The sequence below is a fragment of the Aureobasidium pullulans genome (assembly GCF_000721785.1).
Source record: "Aureobasidium pullulans EXF-150 unplaced genomic scaffold scaffold_5, whole genome shotgun sequence".
Classification (NCBI taxonomy): Eukaryota; Fungi; Ascomycota; class Dothideomycetes; order Dothideales; family Saccotheciaceae; genus Aureobasidium; species Aureobasidium pullulans.
This window is the reverse complement of record NW_021941025.1, coordinates 1,319,880-1,345,861: the sequence shown is the minus strand read 5'-3', so window position 1 is coordinate 1,345,861 and position 25,982 is coordinate 1,319,880. Positions and strand designations below refer to the sequence as shown.

Sequence of the window (25,982 nt, the reverse complement as noted above, 5' to 3'; positions counted from 1 at the left end):
GGTGCGTGTGGGAAGTTGAGCGGCGATGACGCGAACGTGAACGAGAGCTTGAGCGGAAGAAGGCGACCTTGAGAGGTGAAGCAGAACGAGGTGCCTCTGAAATCGAGCTCACACTGCTTGCTTGACTTGCTCGGCCCCAGTCCCAGTTGCTGGTTTTCTCCTTCGTCACTGTCTTTCTGATAAGGATGTGAGTCGAGTCGACAGGTGAAGGCGCGCGCCCTCTATACCACTCAGACTTGTATCTCATAGTGAATGCTTGTAATGATACAGATACTCGAAGAAGAAAGGATGCCCGCTCGAAACACAACTGATCTAACAATGTCGACAAGCACACAGAGGAGGAAGTTTTGGTCTCGAGCCCTTCAGAAATTCCCGATGTCCTAGGCAACGAGCGTCCGTTCGACAAGGCTGTGCGGAAAATTGGTCGCTCCACGACTTGGTTCAAATTCTTGCATACCGCCGTTGCCATGGAGAAGCACGGCATCTGATCAACTTGGAAGACCGCTGCCCAAATATTCTCTTGTATCGTTGTTGATGGTTTGAACATAACTATATAGCCTTGTGGTCTTTCACGGCCCTAAGAGCTACCCAGCACTTTTCGCAATGCTTTTCCTTAGTCTGCTTGATATATGCTCGCTCGTCAATCCACAGTCGGTGATCAGGATGAGAGGTTGCTCAAGATTGCATCTCGGAAGATGATGCAACGAAGATCAGCAAACAGCATACTCAACATTAGATGTACAAATCATCACTACAAATTTCTTTTTGATCATCTCGGCTTCTCACTCAATGTCTGCAACGCTACGATGTCGACATATCCACATGCACACTTTCACGGGAATCAATGCGTGAGATTAGGCAGGTCGAATTGGTCATTCAGCACTCAACGTGTCGTTGAGATATTCTCACACTCATACACAACCTCATCAAGCCCTGCTAAACATTAACGGTTTGATATCGATATAAGATTCCAAGCAGTATCACGTCTCCAGCACAGAGCTCTGTCAATACTCTAGCTCGTCTCACGTACGAGAACATCCACCAATCTCTCATGGACTAAGTTCTCTCGGAGTGTTGGAAGTTAAGTGCTTGCCCAAAGCGAGAATAATGAAATCTTTCATATCATGATGAGGAACAAGTGTATGCCTCAAGGAGACTTGCTCCAATACCGACACTTGTTCTCTTTTGTCTGTGCGGCCATAGAACGATGGCATGGTTCTGGAGTTTGAGAACCACATTCTTGACCCCATACACATGGCATCATGTCCAAAAAGGTCGTAACATTTGCCTGTCTTTGGATAAAGGCACCACAACAGCCGGGAGAGAGTTCGATCATGCAATTATTGCATCCACGTTGTCGATTTAAACGAGCAAGGAAGTCACACTTTCATCTGTGGCGTCGTGTGGCGCGGGTGTCACTCGTTTAAGGTGTGGTCAAAGCTCGAAGAATCTGACATGTGAAAGCAACGGTTTCCGTTTGCGTCAACAATCACTGATCAGGCTGGAAGTTTACACGCTTTCCAAACATCAACTCAACAACCATATCCATCACACATCAATATGGCTCCTATCAAGACACTCAAAGAGATCCCAACTCTCACAAGCTTGTACAAGCTCAAGCATCTCGCACCGGCAGCTTCAACAGTGTCGGGAGCCAGCAGCGCCTACAACGACAGGATATGTGTCATCCGCACCGACATTACAAAGCTTGAAGTCGATGCAATCGTCAACGCAGCTAACGAGTCTTTGCTAGGCGGCGGTGGTGTTGATGGCGCCATTCACCGCGCAGCCGGCAGAGGACTCTTGTACGAATGCGAGACACTTGACGGTTGCGACACAGGCGACGCCAAGATCACTGATGGTTACGAATTGCCATGCAAGAAGGTCGTCCACACTGTCGGTCCCGTTTACTGGCGCACTAAGAAGCATGGTCAGCATACCAGCCTGCTCCAGTCATGTTACCGCCGCTCGCTTGATCTGGCCGCCGAGAACGGCTGCAAGAGCGTCGCGTTCAGCGCACTGAGCACCGGTGTCTATGGTTATCCTAGCAAAGAGGCAGCAGAGACTGCTATTGGCGAGGTCAAGAAGTGGCTCGACACTGACACTAAGGCCGACAAGCTCGATCGCATCATCTTCTGCAATTTCATGGAGAAGGACCAGGACGCCTACTACGAGTGCTTGCCGTGAGTATTGTGAGCGTACAATCCGTCTTTACCTGTCATTAACGCGCTGCGCAGAAAATACTTCCCACCGGCCGAGGAGAGCGAAGAACAGAGTAAACGCGACACCCAGAGTAAGAGCAAGAGCGAGAACCAGGATGAACTCGACACCCAGAGCAAGAGCAAAGAAGTCGAAGAGCAGAGCAAGGTTCAGAACGCGACCAACTCCCAAAGCAAGATCGAGGAGGTTGAGGAGCAGAAGAACAAAGACGAGTCCAACGAGGAGGCCCAGGAGAGCAAGAACAAGACCAACGAGGTGGCATATGAGAGCATGGATGGAACCAACGACCAGGTCCACGAGAGCAAGAGCGAACCCGTTGACGCAGACCAGACCAAGAACGAGAACGAGACTGGTCAAAACATGCCCGATCTCCCTGACGTTCCTACCACGGTGCCAGGAGAGCACGATCTGCCCGACGCAAAGAAGCTCAAGACCGACCATCAACAAAAGGATTAGAGGGACAACTTGCTATCATGTTGTTGTAGCAGAAGGCGCCCACAAAAGGATAGGAGAAGGGGTCACAGCGGCTCTTCTGAAATGTCCCATGCAGTCATGAAATAACGAATCAACCATCCGTAGATGCAGAATGTCTGCTTCTGATAATCCTTTGACAAGTTCGAACAGTGTGATGTCGGTAAATCAGAAGATGCTGGAGAAGTGTTTCATGTAAAAATTCGATCGACCTAGAATGTCAAATCTTGCTTGATTGCGTCGTTGATCTGCCGCTTCTCGGTGCGTGTCGCGACCCCCGCGGGCTGAAGCACCTTCCTCAACCGTGAACACCCCCAAAACCGGTCAACAACCCTCTTGGCCCTATAATGAGTATAACGTCGCAATAGCTCCTTCTCTAATGTATATTCTTTTTCTTTTTCCTTTCCATTCTTGTTGATACTATTCGTTGACCCCTTCCGCTTCGGCTGGATACATGGCCGACCCAGAAGCGACTCTACAAGCAGCCATCGGGTCATTGGGAGGTGACGACTCTACGAATTCCTATACCGTTCACCGTCTCAGACACGCAACTCCCGAGCACCTCTACATCACCACTCGTCGTTGCTTCATCGGTCCCATTCCCGAGGGCTGGCTCAGGAGCCATCGCAAAGAATGGTACAAACACTACCTGGGTATCCATCATTCGTCCAAAGCCCCGTCGTTCTCTGCTTCGTCCAACGTTGACCGCCGCCGTCGTCTTACTGGTCTCGACGTCCCGAGCGCATCTGCTGCATACCGAGCAAGCTTCCCTCAACCCGATAACGTCGATGGAGACGCCGACCAGGACGATGACGATGACGAGAATGGAGAGGGCCAAGGTTCTGGAGGGGGAGGACTGCACATAATATCAACCATCGATGAGGTTGAAGACGGCGCCGAGTCAGATGGAGAAGCTACAATCAGAGCGCCGGTCGCTCTTGATATACCAAGAGCAGGACCAAGCGACCCTGGTCTTTTGAAAGAGGCTGAAGGCAACGAGGAGGTGCTATCCTCATACACAACCGCTCATACTGTGACTTCTCCTTCCACACCAACGCCTTTGGCTACCCCCAGACCCGGCGACGGGCAGTCTGATTACATGACTTCGCGCCCCACGGATACATTTCGCAGGCGTCAGACCTCGGACACGTCTTTCGTTACCGCTTCCGACGGTGGCTCAATCATTATGGATGAACCAGGTGCTGTTTCTCCGATGCAGCCTGTCTCCCCCAGTGATGACGGCTCCACGCCAAGGAACAGCCCTCGAGCTGGTGAAGAGCGAAGTAGTGCTTCCTTTGAAACAACAACTCCCATGACTCCAGGACCTACAACTTCCGACACGTTCCTTCTCGGCTCCCAACATAGTCAGCAACTAGATCAGGGCATGGCTGGGAAAGATGCAGCAGGCACCGGGGAGAATGCTAGAGGGCAGCAAGAAACAACGCAAGACGTGGGGACTGGGAATGCCAACAATGCTGAGCTTAGGTCTCCTGGCCTTGTCAGATTCAATATTCCAGAAAACCCCGTCTTGAAGCAAGAGATGCAGGTGCGAGCTAAGATGGCACAAGGCACTCGCAAACGGCTGTCTAGAAGATTCACACGAGGAAAGCTCAAGGATGGAGAGATTGTGAAAGTGGAGAAAATGCTCGTTCGTCTTGACATCACAACTGGCTCGGAACAACCCAACGATGATTACGACGAGAAAGACAGCCAACGAGTCGAGACACGAATTACTGAAAAGTGGAGAGAGTTCATGGTTGTATGTCGAGAGAGCCACGAGGATGATGCAGTCCTGTGTCTGCAGATGTACAAAACCAGAGTAAGTATGAAGGCATCAATCAGCAAATTTGGTACTAATTCATCCAGGTCATTCCCGCCACAAATGAGAGCAAGACCAAGAAACGTTTCAAACATCAAATCTTGCTGGACCCCACGAAGCTCAAAGTCAACCTCTACAGCAGTTTGGACAAAACTCTCGTACTCTGGCAAGCGAAAGGCCCTCAAACCATCATTTGTTTCCTCCGACCACAAACAACTCCCAGTGCTGTAGAATGGTACACGTTCTTACGAGGTGTACTCGGACTACATCGACCGCGTACCCTCCATATCAACATACCAGACCTGAGCGTTGGCCTCAGACTCGACAACCCATTTGAAGAGCTTGAATCGTCAGAAGCATTACAACAAGCTGCAGACGGTGATGAGGCTGCTATTGCCAAGGCCATGCAAGCTGAGAGAGCCATCGCATCAAAGATCATTGATCGTTGTTTCGACATGTTGGCTCAAAATCCGGAGTGGGATGACATACTCAAGATATGGGGTCACAAATCAAAGATTGGTCTTGCTTGGAAGCGTTACGACCGACTGGAATGGGTGCATGGAATCAACGAGCATAAGATGTACGGCACGATGGCGCTTCAACGGACTCACGAATTAGAATTGCGGCCTAAACAACACTATCCGGTTTCCGTCAAGATGGCCAGTGGTGAATCCATGCAGGAGCCTGCTCCTGTCGAAGGCTTTCTCATCCGCCTGACATCGCAGAAAGGAAATGAGCAGAAGTTCGGAAAGTTGTTCTACAAGAGGCTATACTTCAGCACGCAGAACAACTACTTGCTCTTTCTGCGACCAGCCAAAGCAAAACCGCCACCGCCGCCCAAAATGCCGATGAAAGAGAACTCGAACATACCAAGCGCCAAGCAGATTGCAGAGAAGATCCCTCTGATATATGCAGTCAATCCCTTCCCATTACTTGGTGACACTGTAGCGTGGTTGGCAGGATCTGCGAACGATGCTGAAGACAGAAAGAGGCACGACCGCGATGCTTATGATGAGGCAGAACGTAATGCACTGTCATTACTAGACTGCGACGGTTTCATCAATCTGGCGGACGTAGTGGAAGTCCGTAACGCTATCAGAGGTGCAACACCAGCCGATGAAGCTGTAGATGAGGGCCTTCAAGTCGACTTCGATGAGGAAGTCGAGGACAGCCATCATGATGATGGTACGACAAAAGACTTCGACGACGAGAGAACATTCGAACTTCTCATGCGCAACGGACTAGTCGTACGCTTACAAGCTTTCAGTAAGGCAACCAAGAAGGAGTGGATAAAACGCCTCCGAGCCTTGGCCAAATACTGGACGCGACGAGCTTTTCAAGATTTGGCTCTGTTCAAGTTGGTCCGTCAGCAAAATCTGGACACACTGAACCTTGATATGCAAGCAGAAGCGTACGTCGGCATGTTCGCGCACAAGTGGGAGGTCACGAAATCTTTCGCATCACCTGAGCTGTACAACGTGTGCGGTATATCAAACTGCCGCGCGATCCACCGCTCAGGGATACTCTTCCGCAAACCCCGTGTCCACGGCACATTCTCACGTTGCCATGTTATCCTTTGTCATGGTCATCTTCTGGTCTTTAAAGACACAGTACGAAGCACTACGGGTAAGAAGGTCTCTCACATCCACCACGAACGCATTGCATCCATCGACCTTCGCGGCTGCTATCTCTACTCTGGTCTCATTACTGCGAATGACTTGCTATACCAGAACCGCACATTCGACAATAATCGACCTGGTAATGATGCTCTTCCGCGCATGTATCTCGAAGACGGATGGGCTAGTGCAGACGATGATGCCATGACTACGTTTGTACTATGGACCGGACAACACAAGGGATGGTTCAGAGCGAGAGAAGAAGACGGCAGCGAAGGGCAGCAGAAGAGTGGGGGTGCACGTAACAAGCTGAAGAGAGTGTCGCAGCTGGGCACTACAGGGCGGGCAATAGTATTCAAAGCGAGGAGTCGAACAGAAAGAGACCATTGGGTATTGGGAATCGAGACGGAGATTGAGAGATTGTCTCAGGCAGATGATGTTAGGGTTGTGGGACAAGACCAAGGCACTCAGGAGTGATGATTGGCAACGTTGTTGACGGAGTCTAGGAAACCAAAGCTCCTACATGAGCATAGTGAGTAGCACCTATTTATCTAATGTAATACCTGCACATGACGACTTGAGACGAATGTCTTCACGTGTGTCGAGATCCAACAGGCAGCCGCTGCAGAAACAGATGTTTGAGAAGGTCGCTCGCCAGAATATGCCATGCATCGTATTTTGGATTCCCATCAGGATCGAAACAGGTTTTGTCCAAGCGAAAAAGGTTTGGGAAGTGCAGTACGGCATGGCTGTGATTGGAGCCAAGCAATGTCGCGCGCGCGAACCATGAAAAGCGTGACGCGAAATCGGAAGAGCGACAGCGGAGTTAGGGCCCAGGCCCTCGCTAGCCCTGTTTCAAAATCGGGAATCGGTGTCGGTGTCGGAGACGAGCACCGAGGAAGAGTAGGAAAGAACGAGAGAGGGCCGAGAGGACCAATACTGCCTTCGAGAGCCGGACGAATGATCCTTTTGTTCAGTGGATTGCGATTGCCTGTCACGACGACGTACGCCGGCCTGGGAAGTGTTAAGCAGGGAAAGAGCAGAGAAAAGGCCAAAAACTTCAGACTTTGCATGCCGGAGGCTGTCACCCATGCGAGCAGAGGCACAATAACACACAATGGCGTCGCGGCGGTCCTCTCAGACGTCGCACTCGTCGCATTCCATCTACCAAGCCCATTTTCCGAGAGCCGAAGGGCCATCGAGCCTGCCAGATGCCCGCTCTCTGCCATTGCGACCGCGCAACGTTGGGCCTGTCTTCGACAAGACTCTTGCGAGCCAGCCCATTGCCGAATTCAATCCTGTCTCTCACGGCCTGAACTATACCACTCGCACACCCACTTCCATCACCGATGAGGCGCCCACCCAACCCGACGACTTTCAGGACCACTACTTGATGCCCTCACTGTCCGAGAATGAACGTCTCCGCCTTACCTTGTTCTGGTACTATACCAATGGCAGCAACCTGCTGGAAGACAAGGAGTTTTTGTTGGGTCTACAGCAGAAGTTGGATCTAGTTCAGGCTTTCATGGGCTGGGAATTCGCCATAATGGGCTTGCTCAGCGAGAACGTCTACACACGCGTCGCTACTGCTGGTTTACCATTGGCCATTCTGCCGCGCAGGGAGAGCACATGCTCGCATACCATCAATCAGCCGCCTGGCTCTGTCTTCATGTTGCCTAACATGGCTAGCGATTGGTGCTTCAAGGGGTCGCCCCATGTCGAGGAAGGCGGCCTGCGCAGTTATGCCGGTGCCATGCTCCGCTGCAAGGCTGACACCGGCGAAGATGTTGCTCTGGGGAGTCTTTGCATTGCGTCGAATTCTGAGCGTCCTCCCCTTACATCTAGTCAGCAAGATGCCTTGGTGCGCTTTGCCGATATGATGGCAAGTGAGATCGTTAGCCGTGCTCGAGAGGCTCGCAGACGTCAACGACAAGTCATGGCGGACCTTGTCGCTCTGACCCACCAATACAGATCTGCCGAGGATGTCAAGAACCACGTTTTCAAGGTTCTTGCCCAAGTCTACCCCGGCGCAATCGTCGATATTCAAGAGATATTGCCTAACGATACCATCATACTACCTCATCATGCTCCAGCCTGCTACGAAGATTTTCAAGATGGTCTCTGGGAGGACACTGAGCTCGTTGAGCATCTGATCGTTACCCAAAATCACACTCAGCTCTCCGCTGATTCCACAGTGCGCGCCATTGTGCATCCCTGTCAGAAGATACCAACTACCAAATACCTCATTCTCAGCTCAACAAACGTTCAGCTCGTTTTTGATGATGTCGATTCTTGGTTTGTTGAAAAGTGTGCCATGTTAATGGCGGATACTGTCCAAGAAACTCGCCTTAGGGAGGCGCTCACAGCCAAGGAAGCTTTTCTACGTGGTATCACACATCAACTTAGAACACGTAAGTTCCCCTGGTTACTTTGACCTCCAGCACGACTGACATTCATCTTAGCCATCCACGGTGTTCTGGGCTCTTGCGAGCTACTGTTTGAGGAGCTTAGCAGCAGAGACATGCTCTCTGTCGGCTCTTCCGGCCTGAATCCTTCTTCGGTTCTGAGTGCTATCAGGGACTCTGGTCGAGAACTGATGTCTACTGTCAACAATATGCTCAAACTAAATCGTTGGTCTGAGGAGGCTGGGGGCTCCTTAGAGCCTGCCTCCCTACTAATCTTGAATCATATCGAAGCCGATATCATCTACGAGGTACACCAATCCATACCAGAGCACGAGCTTTCGGAGATCTCTGTCATGTTTGAAAACCGACTAGGAAGCGACGACAGCATGATTGTGATGGATCTTTCTCTCTTGAAAGAGTGTATTCAGGCACTTATTCAGAACGCCCTGTCATACACTGACCGCGGAGCCGTTATTGTTGTCATTAGTGCTTCGCCTGACTACACACGGTTAACGTTCGATATCAAGGATACTGGACGTGGTATTCCACTCGAAGATCAGGAACGAATTTTCGAGGCCTACGAGAAAGTGGATACGCATACAAGAGGCGCAGGTCTCGGACTCACGCTTTCAGCCAAAATTGCAAATGCAATGAACGGCAGTGTTAGCTTGATCTCCTCCAGACAGAACTCACCCGATCATGGCTCTTTGTTCCGCGCTGAATTTCTCAATCCAGGCTTTGCTTGCCCCATTCCACGTCCAATTCCTTTCGGAGCGGGACTGAAGGACATTCCTAGGAAATTCCACGTTGTGCCCCCCAAATCACAACGACCGGAGCTCGTACTTCATTTCGCATCCTACCTGGAGCATAGAGGATTCGAGGACGCCGAAACACCCGAGGATTCCCTCATCATCCTGACATATACGCCAGATGCAGATGAATTCCGTAATTTTACTGCCGCGCTCGACACTAGACATGTCGCGTTGTGCTTAACGCCTGCCGGTGCAACGACAGACAAGCTCCATGGTGCTCACGAGGTTCGATTTTTCTCTGGACCTTTCTTGACAACTCGTCTCGAAGAAATCACAACAGAAATAGACTCAATCTACAAGCGATTGAACTCAGATCCTGAAGCAGGCGAGACTGCAACAGGTCTAGCTAATCAGAATGATGCACACCGCACTTCGGGATCCGAGGACCATACCGACCCTGCCGCTGCGGAGCCAATGGCGCTGTTGGTCGACGACAATCTCGTCAACCTGCGAATTATGCGCATGTACTGCGAAAAGCGGAAAATCAAGTACAGCACCGCCATGGATGGTGCGGAAGCAGTGGCTGTTTTCGAAGAAGCTATCGACACACAACCCATCAACCTTATCCTCATGGATTTACAAATGCCCGTGTGCGATGGTATCGAGGCCACACAACGGATCCGGCAAATGGAAAAAGAAAAATCACTAGCGAGAGCAGCGTTGTTCATCGTGACGGGCCAGGACAGTGTAGCTGACAAAAAAGCTAGCTACGACGCTGGTGCTGATGAGTTTTTCGTCAAGCCATTGGGCTTGAAGACGCTGGACAAGGGAATCAAGGAATATTTCCCAGCCGCATTGAATGTGAAAAAGACTGCTTCCCAAGCAGCCAAGGAGAAGAGCGGAGCGGACAAGGCATCATGATGTGACTTGCTCCCTTCGCATGTCTAATTATGATCATAAAGCATGGGTGTACATATTACATGAGGAGTTTCTCGGCGTTAACAGGGCATTGGGCTTCGCCGCCCCCAGCCAAAGGGATGCATCATGATGCGGCTTGGGTTTTCTTCTGGGATGGCTGTATTCATGTGTCTTCATTGACGGGTTACTTGGCGATTTTACCATATCACGAGCGTTCTCGTTTTGGTTAGTTCTGTTACATCCAACTCATGCACCTGAGTTATTCATATGATCGAAAATGTATATACAATAATCCATTATTCTTTGATAATTTCAAGTCTGGTGCTGCAGTACAAAAGGTGTCAACACTATTGCAGAGCAATCGTTGCAGTCTGTTGCATCACCTCGCAACCCGGTTCTTATACGAGCTCGCGAGGTGGTGGAACTGTTTCGATTCGGGTGGTGCGATGTTGGTTGAGTGGCACAGGGTTTACTTGAACTTGGCAAGCGCTCTTCAACCAACCAGCGAGCTTCTTTGACCACTTGCCTGTTGAAGCTTTTGACAAAACACGTCAATTCGACCTCACCACCACGGGCGCCTCTCAGGGTCACCTAAACCACGACATGATATGCTAGAGTAAGTAGCCGCCAGCACTAAGCTTGCATTCTTTGCTCCTCCCGTATTCAGACGATGCAGACCACTGGAATTAGAGAGCGAGATCTTTCGACGCGACTCGACACATTAGGACCGGATTGAGAGGCGTTCAACGACGTTTGCCAGGTCAAGGCAATGCAGGTTTACCAAAGGATCTGATCCATTTATTCGAGTCATGTTAGGTTCTCTCAGCAAGCTAAGAATCTACTATACTAATCGACATGATTATGCCTATTAATAACCGCTTAACCCTTGGATACGAAGCCTGTATAGGGCTTAGTCTTACGTTAAAGACCTCCTAAGAATAACTCCGCATGAGGATTCATATAAGAAAAATCCTACCAAGTTCGTCGACGGCCTTTTATACGTGCTTCGGGGTGTTCGTAACGTTAGGTATACGGGTATTGATTAAGGTGATCAATTGTGATTGGCCTGGCAGACTACTAGCTTGCTAAGAGAACCTGACAGGACTCGGATATCTCTCGTGCGTCTTTCCACTTCCTTCAAAATATGCACGTATCCACAGTTCGCGTTGTACGATAGTTGCGAGCTTCGAGGAAGCGAACTTCACACACGATGTGTGTATAAAAGGAGTAGTCCCAGACTTCATTTCTGAAGTCCATATCTTTTCCTTCTCACAACAGGTCACTTCTTACCAACCATCGAAATCATGAAGCTTGCCCTGAGTCTCTCCGCTCTCGTGAGCGTCTTGCCCACCATTCTGGCGGCACAAGCATACATCCCTTATGCACGCTACGGCGGTGATCCATCTACCGACCGAGTCATCAACGCCGTCGACGGTCGCTTCTACGTCGGCAGACAAACAACCTTCATCCCTCCTCCATGGGGCCTCGACAACCCTGAAACGTACAACCACACCATCATCACCGGTCCCACCGGCGACAACCGCTGGTGGATGGGCGTCCTGCAGCAAGGCGGTCAAGCCATCTACCTCTCTTACGGCATGCCCGAATACGCCAAAGCGAGCACCAATGGCACTGAAGGTGGTATCATCAGTGCTAATGCCGATGTCTTTCAATTCAGGACTGAGGATTTGGGGGGTGGGAATGTTAAGCTTGTTAATGTTGAGGCTAAGGGGGAGGGCTCGGTGGCGCCTACGGTTGATTGGAGTGCTTGTCAGAGTGGTGATGATGATTATGCTGTGTATTCTGGTGGATTACTTCGATGCCATGCGTTTGAGATGGTGCTTAAGGTCACGGATGCTGCTGCTCCTCAGTACTATCATTATTGGGACGAGTAGATGGTTTGTGTCGGAGGAAAATGATTGTCGAAAAGGAAACTTGTACTAAATGGCCTACTTACTTGCATTGTTGCTTGTGCGGTATGCAGGAGACGTGGTACAAATTAGTCAAGTCATGGATAAGTGTAGATAGTTCAAAATTAATCATAACTGCAATGGCGGAAAGAACATCCTTTAGAATCAACATGACACATCTACATCAGACGGTTCAAACTGTCCATCGTATTCAATCAAAACACCAGCGCTGCAGTACAACAAAGTTCAACAAAAGAAGGAGCAACCAAAGCAGCAGCAAAAAACCGCTGCGGGAAACATCTTTTATACCAAAGTCTGTCGACGCGACCAACCAAGGCCTGAGTCGAACTCACAACCCCTGGATTCTATTTATGCTCGAGACTTTGGAGAGGTTTATTCAGAAGTTGATGAGGCCAGTCCAATTGGGCTAAACCCCCGATCTTCATGGAAGGATGTGAAGTTGGTGGAATTATGAGGGTTTGAAGTAAGTGAAGGAGTGATGGGGTTGGAGGTGGATCTTGGCTTGCTCACTTCTGTCTGTCAAAGATGTATTTGCTATCCCTGCGGTCTTCATGATAGTTCGAGGTCAGACCCAGAGTACTGACGCTGATGATGCTTGAATACACTATCACGCCCCGATGTATCTTAGACTTCTCGTTGCTGATTTCGTTCATCAGCCGACAACTCCCAATCTCCAATGTCATCTTATTCTGAGCATCTTCTGCTACTGTCAAATACATTTTCTTTGACGGAGGATGAAGTCTGCAATCAAACGACTATGCCTAGGGGGTACTAGTCATTAATCACGACATCCTATGATGATTCCAGATATTGGTATCGATTCCTACCACTCTGTGCCTCAAACCGTATACTCAACACCACATGCGCTTCGTTTGTTGGCTTTGCGATGCTCTTCGTCAACTTCATCTTGATCTGAGTGCTAAAGGCAGGTGCAACACAAGTGCACTTACCATGCTCGAGCAAATACTCGACGCTTGTTAGGGAAGCGGTGATCAACACCAACTCCTCCTGCCTCGAAAGCAAGAGCGTCACACTTTCGCCTTCCACTTCGACCAGGATTTGCATTGTTTACTCTTCCATCTTGGTTACAGCCATCCCTTCTTCCACCGCAAGCAGCATCTGATATCGTAATCCATCGTCAACGTTATCAGCACTCACAAGCATTATAACCCTATTGATACCCACAACATCACAATGTCTGGAAGACCCGATTCCAAGAGCCGTCCCAGCACTCCAGATGGCGGACGAAGTGCCACGCCATCGAGGTAAGAGACTTTGAATCAACTCAGCCATGATTACTAACAGATATCCATTCAGCCCCGACGAACAAGACGTTGAAGAACGACTTGACACCCTGGCGCTCCCATCGCCGGCCGTTCCGCTTTCAGAACCATCGCCCCATGCCAGAATTGTCCCTACCAGGGACAGAGATGATGCCGACATTCGAGAACCAGACCCCATACCTGCTCCAGACCAGAGGGTCAGACTCGATCAGAGGCCAGTACTCCGCCGAAGGGCAAGACACGACCCACTTAGGCTCTTCTCCAGGAGGGGTACCGGTGCACAGCCCCTACCAGCATACAATTCAGGCCCAGGCACACCAGTCGCAGGCCCATCCTCGTCGTCGCCATCTTCTACATCCTCCTCGAGTTCCACCTCCCAAGCGTCGTCGGCTGATTTTGCGAACGAATTGATTCAAGTTCGAACTGAGCCTATCCGAGTCCGGACACAGCCTAATGGCGCCGCTGGGCCTCAGATTCCAACTGAACCCGATGTAGCTGCTGCTCAGAGACTCGGCCTCCCCCCTGTCCGACGCATCTCATGGCCTCACGACGAGCCTAGGTCTGGGTTCCACAGGTGCAGGAGCTGGTGCGCAACAAGCTGCAAGCAGATGTTCAACGCTGCTAAGTTCTGGGAGTCAAAGAAGAAGGATTGATCACCGCCCCTGATTTGATCCCACCGTCAACAGTCTATTTTTGATACCTTCTTTTGAATAAACACATTCCTTTTGCGGTTTTCAGACTCATACGTCGTGATCAACAGCGACCATTGCAGTGCACAGTATGGTTGAGGCCTTTGGTTGAGTTTTCTGCACTCTCTGGCCTCATTCTTTACTTTCAAAACTCATTTTGTGATTCTGTGGGTGTTCCTGATGCGAGTGAGTAAAGAGCGGTTTTCGACCGAGGAGATTTGGGTCAAAGTAGCTCTTTTCGTACCATCGTTTCATTTTGAAGAATTTTTATGCATTTTACAGCCTCTGTTCTCAAAGGCGAACATGATCGGAAGAGGGCGGGTAATGGATGTAGAAGCGAGAAAATCGATTGATGTACAAAAAAAAGAAACGAATTCAATTGGGGAATATACAGAACAAAGAACAAAACAAACGACTGTACAGAAAGAACAAGAAACGAGAAACACAACAAAACAAATCTGGGGGACTCAGGAGATTACAATTACCGAATTCTTTCCTCCTCTTTTTGTCAAGGGAAAATCCTTTACTTGGCATGATAAGTACCAGCGACAACCCTCCTGACCTCATTAGTCCTCTTCCAACCCGCATCACTTCCACCGGCACTTTCATCGGCGAATGGATCGGCCTCTTTGTTTTCTTCCTTGACGGAAACGCTCAAGTGTGATCCAAGACCAGCACCGACGACTTCCCATTTGGCCTCTACGTGTCCAGCCTTTGCCTCGCCGTCAGGGGTTTGGAAGCGAGCGAGAAGTTTGCCGGGAGTGGAGGAAAGAGTGATGGAGCCCAATTGCCAGTAGATCAGATTCTTGGCCTTATCAAAGTTTCCGACAGGCTTGGAGAGGCAGGTCGAAGGTCTAGAACCAGAAGGATCGAGGTAGAGCATCCAGACTACGTTCTGCAGGGTGACGCTTGTTTGTCCAGCAGGCAGAGTGAAAGCTGGGTTGAGACTATAGCTGAGAATGGCGGAAGTCTGCGTGGGCTCAATCTTCCAAGCGGGTGTGAGGAGGAGAGGAGCAGCGCTGGTGCCAGGGGAAGAGACTTGGTACTTGAATGCCACAGCTGTCTTGGAGATTCCGGAGAGGTTGACTGAATACTCGCCTGGGTTTTGGCTAGCAGCGGTAAGGAAGGCAGGGTTGGGAGCAACCTTCTCCAAGCTCGAGAAGCCGTCGACGCGGATACTCTCGCTGCCGAAGGGAGAGTTGAAATTGGTAGGGTTGTAGGCAAGAGCAATTTCACCAATGGTGACACTGCGGGTAAGTTGGCCATGCTCGAACCAAGCACTTACAGTCTCGATGATGGAGCTGTTAAGACCAGGCTCGTGCAAGTCAGGATGCTTGTTACTCTGACTCTGCGAGCTGCTGAGAGAACGACCGGAACGAATAGAGCCAGCATCGTAATCACTTTCGCCAACACGAGAGGCCGGGCGTGCAAAAATACTAGCTGCAGTGGCTTGGGCAGAGCCATGGAAGGGCGAGAATGCGGATGAGCCCGAGGCAAACATCGGAGAGGAGGGGCTTTGGGCAGATGGCAGAGACGATGTTGAGATCTCGAGAGGTGCTCTTGTCGTCTCTTGGAAGACCTGTGGAGGCGGCGAAATGGTGCGAGCGGGCTCCTCTTCGGTAGTAACATCCGGGGTGGTGACCGGTGACTGGCCATATACACTAGCACGCATGTCACGACGGCCACGAACAGTACCTGCTCTACGCGAAGTGGGAGGAGGTGCTTGCATCTTAAGAGTGTTAGCGACACTGGTAAGAGCAGCATCACCGCCTTCCTCGGCGATGGGAGCGTTGCGAATGTCCAATTTGAACTGAGGCTGGTTGGCCTCGTTCGCCTCAGCAGCTTCTTGCTCGGCCTGCGAGATGAGATCGGCAGCGGGTGGCGGCTCAGAGAAGCCTTCGTTGTCGCGCACAGGCTATAGTCGTCAGCTGATGTATGCAATTGTTCAAGTTAGAGTTGACTTACCTGCGTAGGCTGCATTGGCTGCATGGGTCGCATGGGCTGCGAGAAATCGGAGACGGGTGGCTGGGGAGAAGACTGGAGGGGCAATGAAGCCTGCGATGGTTGCAAAGGCTCCTGCAGCTGTGACGCAGTGTTCTGCTGGTAAGGAGAGTAGGACGACTCGGGAGCGAGACCAGCAGCAGCCAGAGACTGAGCGGAACCATCAATAGGCGGCAGTTCCTTATCACCGTTTGTAGTGCCACGGTACGATGAATTGGTGTTGCTAGTCATGGTGCGGAGCGGAGAGCGAGGGCGGCTGGGAGACTCCTCACGCTCTTCAAGCGGAGTGGGCAAGTCGTTGCTACGTCCAAATCTACTGGACAAAGAGTTGAAGGCCGAGGGTCTGGATGGCTTGCGCTCAGGAGACTCCGAGTCTCTGCTGGGGATGATCTTGCTGTCGCGATTCTTTCGGCCAAGAACAGTGCCCAGTCTCTTCAAGCCCTTGAAAGACTGCTTTTTGGCAGGTTCTGAAGCATAGCTTGTCGAAGCTGCTGTTAGGTTAGTCGTTGTTCAAAATACATTCCAGCAGCGCGCTTACCAGTGCCAGAGCGCATACTTGCGCCATCGTCGTGGTGATCAGTAGAAGCCGGTGTAGGAGCCAGAGACGGGGCAACAAACATGGACTGGCGGCTTCTGGGCTTCTCCTTCGGCACCATGTCACCGCTAGCAACACGAAGAGCATATGTCTTGATCTCATCGGCCGTCTCGACGTTCAACAGGATGTTCAAAACGGACTCTGCAGACACTCTGGTCTTCTCGATGGCGTCGATCTCGTGCGTTTGGAATTGAGTGAGGACGTCTCGCAGATGGTTCAGTCTGCTCTCGTCGAGAGCTTGTAGAGATTCGAAGACGTAGGGCGCCTGTGCAGACCACTGCGATTGAGCGCCTTCGAGCTCAGTGTCCGCACGAGAGGCGGCGGTTGAACCCTTGCGATTCAAACGATCCGACTTGTTTTGAGCATTCTCGACATCGCGGGCCATGGAGGTGAGGTTGCCTTGGATGGTGGACATGGCCTGCATTTCCCGGTTGCTCGAGCCGAAATCGCGTAGTGGTCGCTCGACATCGACTTCAATTCTTTGGGCCAGAACCTGATGCGATTCGGCCAATGTGTCGAGAGCCGAGGTGAGGGTGGTCCATGGTACCGAGAAGATGCTGAATTGGCTCGTCGTCAGCGTGTGTTTACCTAGTCGATGGACGGGAAGGTGTTACCCAAGGTCTTGGGCCGAGTCACCAGGCGGAGATCGCCTTGCAAGCTTGCGCAAACCGGCAGAGTATTGTTCCTCGAGCCTCCTTCGTTCCTGCCTTGTATGAGCACTCGTCGAGTCTGTGTGGTGCGACGCGAAGTCGTCTTACTTGAAGCCAATCGGCGATGTCGGAATTGAGACGGCCAACTTGACGGACGCGATCGTTGAGGACACTGATAGCCTGGCCAGGCTCAAGTGTGGCCTGCAATTGCATGTGTTAGCCCTTGCGCATCTTCTCGGCGTGAACGACTCGGCTGCGTGCTGTTGTCGTTGCCGGCCACTGTGCCTCGGCGCGGCGCTGAGTGAACATACCACCATAGTCGGATACTCTTGCCTATCCATTGCGACTGATATGCGCGCGTCCAAAGACCAACACAAAGCAGATACAAATAACTTGACTGAAGGAGCGTGTTGTTTAGGTTCCTGCAAGAGGCAGGCACGAACCCTCCCAAACGATGGCTAAACCGCTGCCGGCACGCCCGACCATCACACGTCATTGTCATTGGCCCGACCACGCCCGCTCGCTTCCGCCAACCACCCACGAACCATCTCCACAGTCCACATCGAGTCCTCCTGCCTCTTTGAGTCTTTGACTCCTTGGAGACTTATAAACTGATTACAGGTTCTGATCGATATGCGATCACTTGCCCTCTGCTGTACACACCGTTTGCGATATGACAGTCGGACATAGACTTGCCATTCTGCCTATCAACTTCTGCTTCAAACTTCCAGGATACAGAAATCAAGAGGCTTGTGCAAAGCAAATAACAAAAATGGTAGAATGATCAATTCAGACTAAACAGCCAAATCAGAGAAAGAAGATAAGAGTACAGTAGAAGGTGATTGAACCGAATATAAAGAGAAGGACAGAGATAAAGAAAATAAGTCCAATGTATCGCTATGCAGGGCGAACAGGCAGGTAAAAAAAAAAAAGTAATCGAGAATGGCGACAACGCAACAAAGATTTTGGAAAGCGCGATGACCCCATTCCATGCTGTTTCGCCGCCCAAAAGAGATCAAAACACCCTCTTTCTACCCTCTGCTCCTCGCAAAAAGAACTATCATTTCAATGATAAGGCAGGAACAAAAAGACAGCCCGTTCCATAAAAAAACATTCCGTTAAACACATCCATCCAACGCCTTTGCGCCTGATGGGTTCGTCCTCCCCGTGTCATCTTCTTCCTTTTTGTACTTTCGGTGGTCCGCCAAAGATAATCTTGCTCTTCCTCCAGAAGACACGATGCTTACTTCTTCTGCTTCATGAACTCGATGGGTTGGCTAGGGTCCGCGGGATCCAGATACATCAACATGACGGTACTAAGTTCCTTGAAGTCGACAGGCTTGGTCACATAGCTGTTGAATCCTGCGTCTACGCACTTGGCGTATACATCTCCCATGACGTTGGCAGACAGTGCAACAATCGGCAAGTATGGCTGTTTGTTCTTCTTCTCCCACTTACGGATTTCTCGACACGTCTGATAACCGTCTTTGTTGGGCATGTGGAGATCGCACTATGCTGATGTTAGTCGAGTCGAATGGTATATCATTGCACTATGCTTACCAGAATGATGGAATAGTATCCATGGGGGTTAGCAAAGACTTTGTCGGTACATTGCACACCATCCAATACTGTGTCAACCTTCACGTTGACCTTGCTGAGGAACTTGAGAAGAACCTGCACAATTGTCAGCCATATCCAAAACGTATCCACAGCAGTTCCACTCACCATCTGGTTGACACGATTGTCCTCAACCAGCAGTACCCTCTTGTTCTTGTTGCCCAGACGGCGTATCATCTCTTCGTATACTTGCTTCTGGCTGACGGCCACCTGTTGCGCTGAATCCTGGTTGCGGTCGGTGCTCATCTCACGCTCTTTGCGCGGGTCAAAGATTGCGGCAAACTTGCTTGGCTTAAGTGGCTTGAAGATGAATTGCATCCTCCTTTGCTTTGACAGTGCATCATAGTCGTATTGCGGAGCTTGCTCCATAAGCTTTCGTCGTTGTTGCAAATCAGTAATAAGCACCAGCTGTGTTGAAGAGTGAGAAACCGAGGACAAGACCTGCTGCACAAATGCGATAATTTCCGGAACAGATTGCAGGACCAGAACGATATGCGAGAAGATCATTGGATCGTCACCGCCAATCATCTTCTGACACTCCAGCACATTTTCTCTGGCTGTGATCTTGTGAGGGATATTCTTGGGCAATGTCATATCCATATGCTGAACTGTTGCCTCGCGAGCGTGCAGGAGAGGGCAGACAACCAGGATCGAGTACATAGGAGGTAAGTGGCTACCACCAGGGGTGACCATTCTGATGGTAGATTGTGGAGCGACACCAGTGCCACTCGAGTCGCTGATTGCCGAGCTGGCTGATTCAGCGCGACCAGGCTTCCCTCCGGAAGGAATCTCCAATTCAATTGGTGGCGAGAGTGACATGAGAGATGGATCAGGCACGAATGATGACGCAGAGGACCTGACCGACTGAGCACTACCAACGGTACCGGCTCTGATTGATGGGTCCGAGCTTGCAGAAGAAGAGGTGACTGGAGATGCTCTGTCAAAGTCTGGTGATGGTGCATCCACGACATCTGACAGCGGCCGGGGTGAGCCACTGAAGGGGATGTTGAGCGTGTTGGATAACCTAGGATCTTGCATGATTGTCGGCATAGGCGAAGGTGACATGGGTGTAGCGGGCAGCAGCGCAGGGCCTGGGGTAGAAGGTGGTGGAGGCGGCTTATCGTCTCCAGCCGGTAGAGTCGTCTTGATGATGAAGGTGAAGGTGGCTCCCTTACCAGGAACACCTCTTGCACTCATGTCACCTCCGTGCAGCTGAGCAAGTTGACGTGAGATGACGAGACCGAGACCTGTTCCGCCATGCTGTCGAGTACTACTTCCGTCAATTTGGCTGAAGCGTTTGAAGAGATACTGCGCCTCCTTCTCGGTAAAGCCTTGACCAGTGTCCATAATGTCGAACTGAATATACATCGAGTCATCGGTTGGCAGGTTCTCTTCTTCTTGTGGGACGCTGCAGCGAATAAACACTTCACCGACCATTGTGAACTTGATTGCATTGCCAATGATGTTGAGCAGAATCTGGCGAATACGGAAGCGGTCGCCCTTGATTTGAGAGGGGACGTCGGGTTCGACGAGATAATTCAACTCAAGGCCTTTGTCGATAGCCATGGCAGAGGTAAGGTCGTTGACTTCTTCGATAAGAGAACGGACATGCATCCAGTCCATGTTAAGCTGGATCATGCCAGCCTCAGCCTTTGAAAGGTCGAGAATATCGTTGATCAGACCACGCAATCCTTCTGTGGAAGCTCGAATGATGTTCACATGCTCCATCTGCTCTGAAGTCAAACTGCTGTCAATCAAGAAGTTGACCATACCAGTGATGCCGTTGAGTGGCGTTCTGATCTCGTGGGACATGTTGCTCAAGAAGCGAGACTTCTCATCCATGGTCTCCTTCAAGTCACGCTCAAGAGCCTTGTGATCATTGATATCGGTGCAAGTCCCATACCATGTCTCCTCTTCGTCTTCTTGTAAGTCGCGCTCAGCAAGTAGGACTCTGACAAGGTGCCACCTGTATTCACCATCTTTTGATCGCAGTCTAACTTCGGTCGAGTATGAGGGCTTTCCATCAGCATCTCTCGAGACTTTGAGAATACCAGTAGAGGCCAACTGCGAAAGTCTTGCCTGAGGCAACTGTGTGGTTGGCGATGTGTTGACAGGACTAGTCGGTGCACGTTCAGTGTCAGATGATGCGCTTGATGACTGAGCAGAAGATGACTGTGTTCTACGCGGCTCTGGTGGCATGGTGGTTGGGACATTGGTCGCATTGGTCGAGTCGTTCTCGAAAGCAGGCAACCTGCACTTGACAATATCATCTGGATGCACGTGTTCCATAAAGCCGATGCCCAGAGCCTGCGTCTCGCTTTGACCAGAATAGTTAAGCCACTGTGAGTTGCAGAACGTGATACCCTTGGACTTGTTGACGGTGAATACGACCTGAGGGCTCGAGTTGGCCAGTGCTCGGTATTTGGCCTCTGAAGCAGCAGTCTCTTGTTGGCGGGCAAGGTTCAGCTCGGCCAGATGCTGTTCGTGGAAGTCCATGTTTGTACCAATCCAGTGAACAATGTTTTGTTTCTTGTCTTTCAGTGGAGCCGCTCGGACGTAGAACCAGCGATAGTTACCGTCAAATCGCTGAAGACGGATCTTTTGTTGCAATTGCTGGCCTGTTCGCAATGACCTGTTCCAGCTTTCCATATATTTGCTTCTGTCTTCGGCGTGAATAGCTTGCCAAGGTTCTTTCAAAACCTGCCTAGAATCATGCCCGCGGTAGACCAAGAACTTCGAGTTCACCCATGTAATGGCACCAGATCCAGGTGCAGCAGTGAAAATCTGTACAGGCAAGGAGTCAATGATTGTGCGCAACAAGCGCTCCGATGGTGGGGGCATCTCTTCGGAAATGGAGCTTGCTCTGACGTGACTGGTTAGCCCAGGAGTTTTCGGACCAGGCGTGGTTGCAGCAGGAAGTCCTTGGAATGACGAGCTGAAGTCGGCACCGTATGAGTGCAAAACTGAATGGCGCTTGTCTCCTTCGGCCACAATTGCGGGTGGGGGTGCATTGCTACGGAAACTGGGCTTCCTAGCAATGTCGACAGTCTGTGTAGGGCTTGGCTCGCGACCAGCAGGTTTGAGTGGAGACTTGTCCTCTTTGCCGGAACGAGATTGCCTGGGTCGTCTTTCGCTCTTTGGGCCTGGTTGGTCGTCATCGACTGCGGAGATTGAGACTCTTTGGCTCCTGTCCTTCGCAGGCGTGGTCAATGACGTCTGATTACTAGCAGCGCCTGTTGATCGATGCATCTTCTTGACATCAAAGTAGCTGTCGTTTATCTCGGTTCCACGAAGACCAGCTGGTGTACCAACCACAGATTTGCTGTTGGAGTTGAGGCCAAAGGCGGCGGGGTCCCAGCCTGGAGTGCCGACTATGGAACCAGAAGGACTATGTCTTGAACGTCCAGAATAGTCGGATGGACTAGTCATACTCCCAGAGATGGAACCAGCGACTTCATCCAGATCAGCGCGGATGAGATCATCCAAGTTTCCAGGAGCAATGTTTAATGGCGCGAAGCCAACGTTGTGTCCTGTGATACTCTTTCGGTGACGAACACCCATTGCTTGATTATGAGCGTTGGTGTACTGATGCGCCATGTAGTAAGAAGTCGCCAGATGGGGGCCAAGCAATTTGAGAGACTGGATGAGGTTCTGAGGATATGGCACGGCGGGACTGAGAAGGGACAGAATGGCAATGGGCGCTTTACGATCACCACTAGACACCTGTGACATGGACTGGGCGCGACTTTCGGGGCGAGATTCCGTGTTGGGCGACTCGGTACGGTAGTTGTGCATTATCGGTGACAATGTTGGGTGGATAAGAGGTATGTGCACAACAGTATGAGCTCGATCGACTCCGATTGCTTCGACTGGTTCCAAGTGTGAATAGTCATGGGCGGCATCGGTCGGGTTGAAAGAATCTTCGACGCTCTCCTCTGCCGTGAAGAAAGGATTATTGTCTGGATCGGCTTGGATAGCAGGCGAGGGTGCAGGTGACTGGGCCCAAGGTGAAGGTGGATATTGTTCATATTCCTCGAAGGCTGATCCGCGACGTTTGTTGTTATTGTTGTCCATTTGCGAGAAGAGGGTACGGAAGCCTTGGGGAGCTTTGCCGGCCGTTTGCACTGGTAGTTGAGATGGTGGCGGCGGTGGTGGTTGTTGCTGCTGCTGCTGCTGAGTCTTCGATTTGGCTGAAGCAGCGGCTTCCTCGTGTGAGCTATTAGAAGAGCTCTGGCTGTCATGACCGTTGGTCGAGTAGTCACGCGTTAGCGTGATCAGCTTGCCTCTCTCCAGCACTCTGTTGATACCACTCGAATCAATCAAGCCGTCCACTTCGAAGTCCAAGCCTTTGAGTACAGGATAAACGGCAAGTTGAGTTGGCTGGCTGTATCCACCAACACTACTGAACTCTGGTTCGCTGACAGATGTGCTACGGTAATTGCGAAGGCGGTAATCGAGACCTGGAGATGGCATTGGAACATTTGTTAAGCTGGGTGCATGGCTGACAGTGCGTGAAGGCATGTTTGGGCGTAATGCAGAGCCTGCACGTTGGGGTGCATCAGCAGTACCTTGTCCGGCGTACGAATGGCGAGATTCGAGACTTGGACGGACACGGCTCAAAGGGGATGGGTCCGGGACAGAACGTGGAGGCAAAGATAGCACAGGAGGCGCCTGCTGGGTTGACGGTTGCCCCTCGTACTGTTCATCCTCACGACCAGCAACATTGAAAGTCGTCTTCTGACCCCAAGGCACATTCTCAATGTCGTTTGAATCGGCAGGAAGAGCCAAACTCGCTCGATCTGCCTTGTACACGTCATTCATAATATTGGCAACTGATGACCACCAAGCTTCCAGGCCAGGCTCTGAGTTGAGTTGCAAGACAAGATCATAGACATTAGGAGTCGGGAAACGAGGATCCTGACTCGGCGCGAACTCGAAGCCGTGAGGAGCAAAAGCTGCACCAGTAGCGGCGGGGGTAGTTGCACCAGACATGGGCATGCCACCAGGGGTGCTGCTATCACCAGATTGGGCGGCCGATACAGTTGGCGATAAAGCGGTAAAAGGTTGGTGGAAGGATGACGACCATGTACGTGGGGTTCCAGGAACGTACGGGAAGGGGTACGACGGTGTACGCAACGGCATAGCAGCCGGAGTAGCAGTGGCGCTTCCACGAATAGTACGAGCTGATGACGAGGTCGAGTCTGTGGAGGCCGTTTGGGTGGTGGCCAGAGGACTGCTAAAGGCAGCGGTGAGAGGGGACATGGTAGGAGCATGTTCCTCCTTGATAGGTGATGGACGACGAGGCAATTGAGTAGAGCTGGTCGAACGGGTGACGGAAGGAGCCAGCGAGGAATCAGGCTGGGGTTGATACAAAGATTGTTGCTGGTGCTGTTGAGCGGCTAAGTTGGCCTTTGCCCGCTGCAAATTAGATGTCATCCTGGCAGTGACGGCGGCGCGCAGCCTCGCTATCTCTGCCTCGTCCGGACTGACCGAAGGAGCGCTGTCCTCAGATGAGGGAGGCTCGTTTATTGTCGGAGTGTTTTGACTGTGCGGCGGCGAGGGTCGCAGTGTCGGGCGCGATTGGACTTTGCTGGCGGCAGTGGTGGGTGCAGGAGCGGGAGTCGCGCTAGGGGTGGCGGCATCGTCGTCGTCGTCGGTATCGTCCCTGTACGGCGGCGGGGCCATGTTTGAACGCATGGCAGCGTCGTTGTTTGTGGTGGGAAGACCAGACATCCCCCTTCGGGCTCGTTCGGGCCTCAGCACCGTAGGGCCAAGTCTTGTTCAGCAAAGCAGCGCGCAGCAGATGGGCCCGTGGACAGAGGACGCATCCGCAGCTTCTCAGGAACAAGGGCGATTGCGGCGTGTGCAGAGCTGCTCGACCGGAGCTCGTCGTCGAGAGCGAATAGCGAGGTGGATCGAGAGGGCTAGTCCTGGTCGTGGTATGCCTCGTCCAAAGCGTGCAGCAGCCGCTTGAAACAGCCAGCCCGACGACTCTCCCAGGCTCGCAGCGAGTGCCCTGCTCAAAACCTCTTGGCTGCGACGTCATGCCTCACGGTCCAGCACGAGTCTCTTTGACGCCCCCAAACTCAATTTCGAATGGCAATGTGCGCCTTGCAGCGAGAGATGCACCTGGATTGATAATGTCTTCTGCATTCAAAGCCTACAAAATCCCTCGCGCTCTATGCTTTGTTGCGCTGTGATATCCTATCCAGACTGGTATTCGCTACCTGATCTGCGCCTGCCGGTTTGGCCCTGTGCATTCGCCCGTCCCTGTTCTTGCTCACACAACGTTTATGCATTTGCCTATGCTTTGCAACCTTTCTTCCTCGCTCCCTAACGATCTCTCAGTGTCGGAACAGGTTTTGATTTGTCGCGCCTTGATCTGTTTACTCCTTGACTCGTTATTCTCCTCCTATTCTCGTCTCTTCGTCTGGTCTGCAAGCCATCAATAATTCGCAATCGTCGATGTGTTGTCTAGACCATGTCGAACCGTTCCCGCACCATGTTTGGTGGCGCTTCCAGACAAACATATCTCTGCACGATCACTCGCAACCGACTTTTGGCTCTTGCCATGGTCCCTGATCTCCCTCCATACCTCTGATCTTCACAATGCATCGCTGTTTACGATGTTTGACCGTTAATCATGATCGAGGTTTCGTGCTTGGAGATCGTCGCAAGCACGACTCGATTTCGATAATTCTCCTGAACCACCCGAACGACCAACGCGCACTTTATGTCCCTGACAGTCCAGTGCATGGAAATGTTCATGTTCAGCTTAAAATCGTGCACGGTCAATCGCGTTCTCTTTCGCTCAGAAAATGCCATTTCTCAAATAACGAGTCTACGAGCCTAGACCGGGCTCCCTGTTCCTCGACGCCGCGCAGCTGCTCCTTCCTTAAGCAGGAGTGTCATTTCCGAGCATCCACAAATGGTCTACCTATATTCCGACTCTAGATCCTCTTTCACCAGGAAATCCTTGCGAGCTTGAAAGACTCAAGTTGTGCAGCTCCTTGCA

At 51.3% G+C, this 25,982-nt stretch overlaps 7 protein-coding genes across 7 annotated transcripts; 5 read left to right on the top strand and 2 right to left on the bottom strand.

The window, feature by feature from the left end:
- Positions 1–1,560: 1,560 nt before the first annotated feature.
- On the top strand, positions 1,561–2,187 carry M438DRAFT_269159 (A1pp-domain-containing protein; the record flags this gene model as incomplete). The annotated part of the gene is made up of 1 exon (XM_029900310.1): positions 1,561–2,187. The coding sequence occupies one exon, from the start codon at positions 1,561–1,563 to the stop codon at positions 2,185–2,187; it is 627 nt and encodes a 208-aa protein (XP_029762931.1).
- An 817-nt stretch (positions 2,188–3,004) lies between these two features.
- Positions 3,005–6,741, top strand: M438DRAFT_404296 (uncharacterized protein). The gene is made up of 2 exons (XM_029909718.1): positions 3,005–4,510; positions 4,558–6,741. Exons 1-2 carry the CDS (start codon positions 3,146–3,148, stop codon positions 6,601–6,603), a joined length of 3,411 nt encoding a protein of 1,136 aa, XP_029762930.1. The 5' UTR covers positions 3,005–3,145; the 3' UTR covers positions 6,604–6,741.
- A 248-nt stretch (positions 6,742–6,989) lies between these two features.
- On the top strand, positions 6,990–10,525 carry M438DRAFT_293506 (uncharacterized protein). Its single transcript, XM_029901821.1, has 2 exons — positions 6,990–8,537; positions 8,589–10,525. The coding sequence occupies exons 1-2, from the start codon at positions 7,244–7,246 to the stop codon at positions 10,202–10,204; spliced, it is 2,910 nt and encodes a 969-aa protein (XP_029762929.1). The 5' UTR covers positions 6,990–7,243; the 3' UTR covers positions 10,205–10,525.
- Positions 10,526–11,787: 1,262 nt separating this feature from the next.
- On the top strand, positions 11,788–12,258 carry M438DRAFT_344142 (uncharacterized protein). Its single transcript, XM_029905144.1, has one exon. It carries the CDS (start codon positions 11,800–11,802, stop codon positions 12,094–12,096), a length of 297 nt encoding a protein of 98 aa, XP_029762928.1. The 5' UTR covers positions 11,788–11,799; the 3' UTR covers positions 12,097–12,258.
- A 1,068-nt stretch (positions 12,259–13,326) lies between these two features.
- Positions 13,327–14,068, top strand: M438DRAFT_333628 (uncharacterized protein; the record flags this gene model as incomplete). Its single annotated transcript, XM_029903629.1, has 2 exons — positions 13,327–13,397; positions 13,450–14,068. The coding sequence occupies 2 exons, from the start codon at positions 13,327–13,329 to the stop codon at positions 14,066–14,068; spliced, it is 690 nt and encodes a 229-aa protein (XP_029762927.1).
- A 278-nt stretch (positions 14,069–14,346) lies between these two features.
- M438DRAFT_315512 (uncharacterized protein) lies at positions 14,347–17,796 on the bottom strand. The gene is made up of 6 exons (XM_029902657.1): positions 17,662–17,796; positions 17,459–17,551; positions 17,315–17,403; positions 16,644–17,257; positions 16,070–16,593; positions 14,347–16,019 (listed from the first exon to the last, which is right to left on the bottom strand). Exons 1-6 carry the CDS (start codon positions 17,689–17,691, stop codon positions 14,628–14,630), a joined length of 2,742 nt encoding a protein of 913 aa, XP_029762926.1. The 5' UTR covers positions 17,692–17,796; the 3' UTR covers positions 14,347–14,627.
- Positions 17,797–18,186: 390 nt separating this feature from the next.
- Positions 18,187–24,951, bottom strand: M438DRAFT_363884 (uncharacterized protein). Its single transcript, XM_029907684.1, has 3 exons — positions 19,076–24,951; positions 18,911–19,024; positions 18,187–18,860 (listed from the first exon to the last, which is right to left on the bottom strand). The coding sequence occupies exons 1-3, from the start codon at positions 24,698–24,700 to the stop codon at positions 18,594–18,596; spliced, it is 6,006 nt and encodes a 2,001-aa protein (XP_029762925.1). The 5' UTR covers positions 24,701–24,951; the 3' UTR covers positions 18,187–18,593.
- Positions 24,952–25,982: the final 1,031 nt, after the last annotated feature.

What these genes read in the sequence shown, in the direction of transcription:
- M438DRAFT_404296 (XM_029909718.1), top strand. Translation starts at nt 3,146, where the DNA reads ATGGCCGACCCAGAAGCGACTCTACAAGCAGCCATCGGGTCATTGGGA. An exon ending in TGCAGATGTACAAAACCAGA is followed by an intron (nt 4,511 to 4,557) that starts GTAAGTATGAAG and finishes TAATTCATCCAG; the next exon opens with GTCATTCCCGCCACAAATGA.
- M438DRAFT_293506 (XM_029901821.1), top strand. Translation starts at nt 7,244, where the DNA reads ATGGCGTCGCGGCGGTCCTCTCAGACGTCGCACTCGTCGCATTCCATC. An exon ending in CACACATCAACTTAGAACAC is followed by an intron (nt 8,538 to 8,588) that starts GTAAGTTCCCCT and finishes CATTCATCTTAG; the next exon opens with CCATCCACGGTGTTCTGGGC.
- M438DRAFT_344142 (XM_029905144.1), top strand. Translation starts at nt 11,800, where the DNA reads ATGCCCGAATACGCCAAAGCGAGCACCAATGGCACTGAAGGTGGTATC.
- M438DRAFT_315512 (XM_029902657.1), bottom strand. Translation starts at nt 17,691, where the DNA reads ATGGATAGGCAAGAGTATCCGACTATGGTG. An exon ending in AAGAGTATCCGACTATGGTG is followed by an intron (nt 17,552 to 17,661) that starts GTATGTTCACTC and finishes ATGCAATTGCAG; the next exon opens with GCCACACTTGAGCCTGGCCA. An exon ending in AGCCAATGCAGCCTACGCAG is followed by an intron (nt 16,020 to 16,069) that starts GTAAGTCAACTC and finishes TGACGACTATAG; the next exon opens with CCTGTGCGCGACAACGAAGG.
- M438DRAFT_363884 (XM_029907684.1), bottom strand. Translation starts at nt 24,700, where the DNA reads ATGTCTGGTCTTCCCACCACAAACAACGACGCTGCCATGCGTTCAAAC. An exon ending in ACAATCGTGTCAACCAGATG is followed by an intron (nt 19,025 to 19,075) that starts GTGAGTGGAACT and finishes ACAATTGTGCAG; the next exon opens with GTTCTTCTCAAGTTCCTCAG. An exon ending in GATACTATTCCATCATTCTG is followed by an intron (nt 18,861 to 18,910) that starts GTAAGCATAGTG and finishes ACATCAGCATAG; the next exon opens with TGCGATCTCCACATGCCCAA.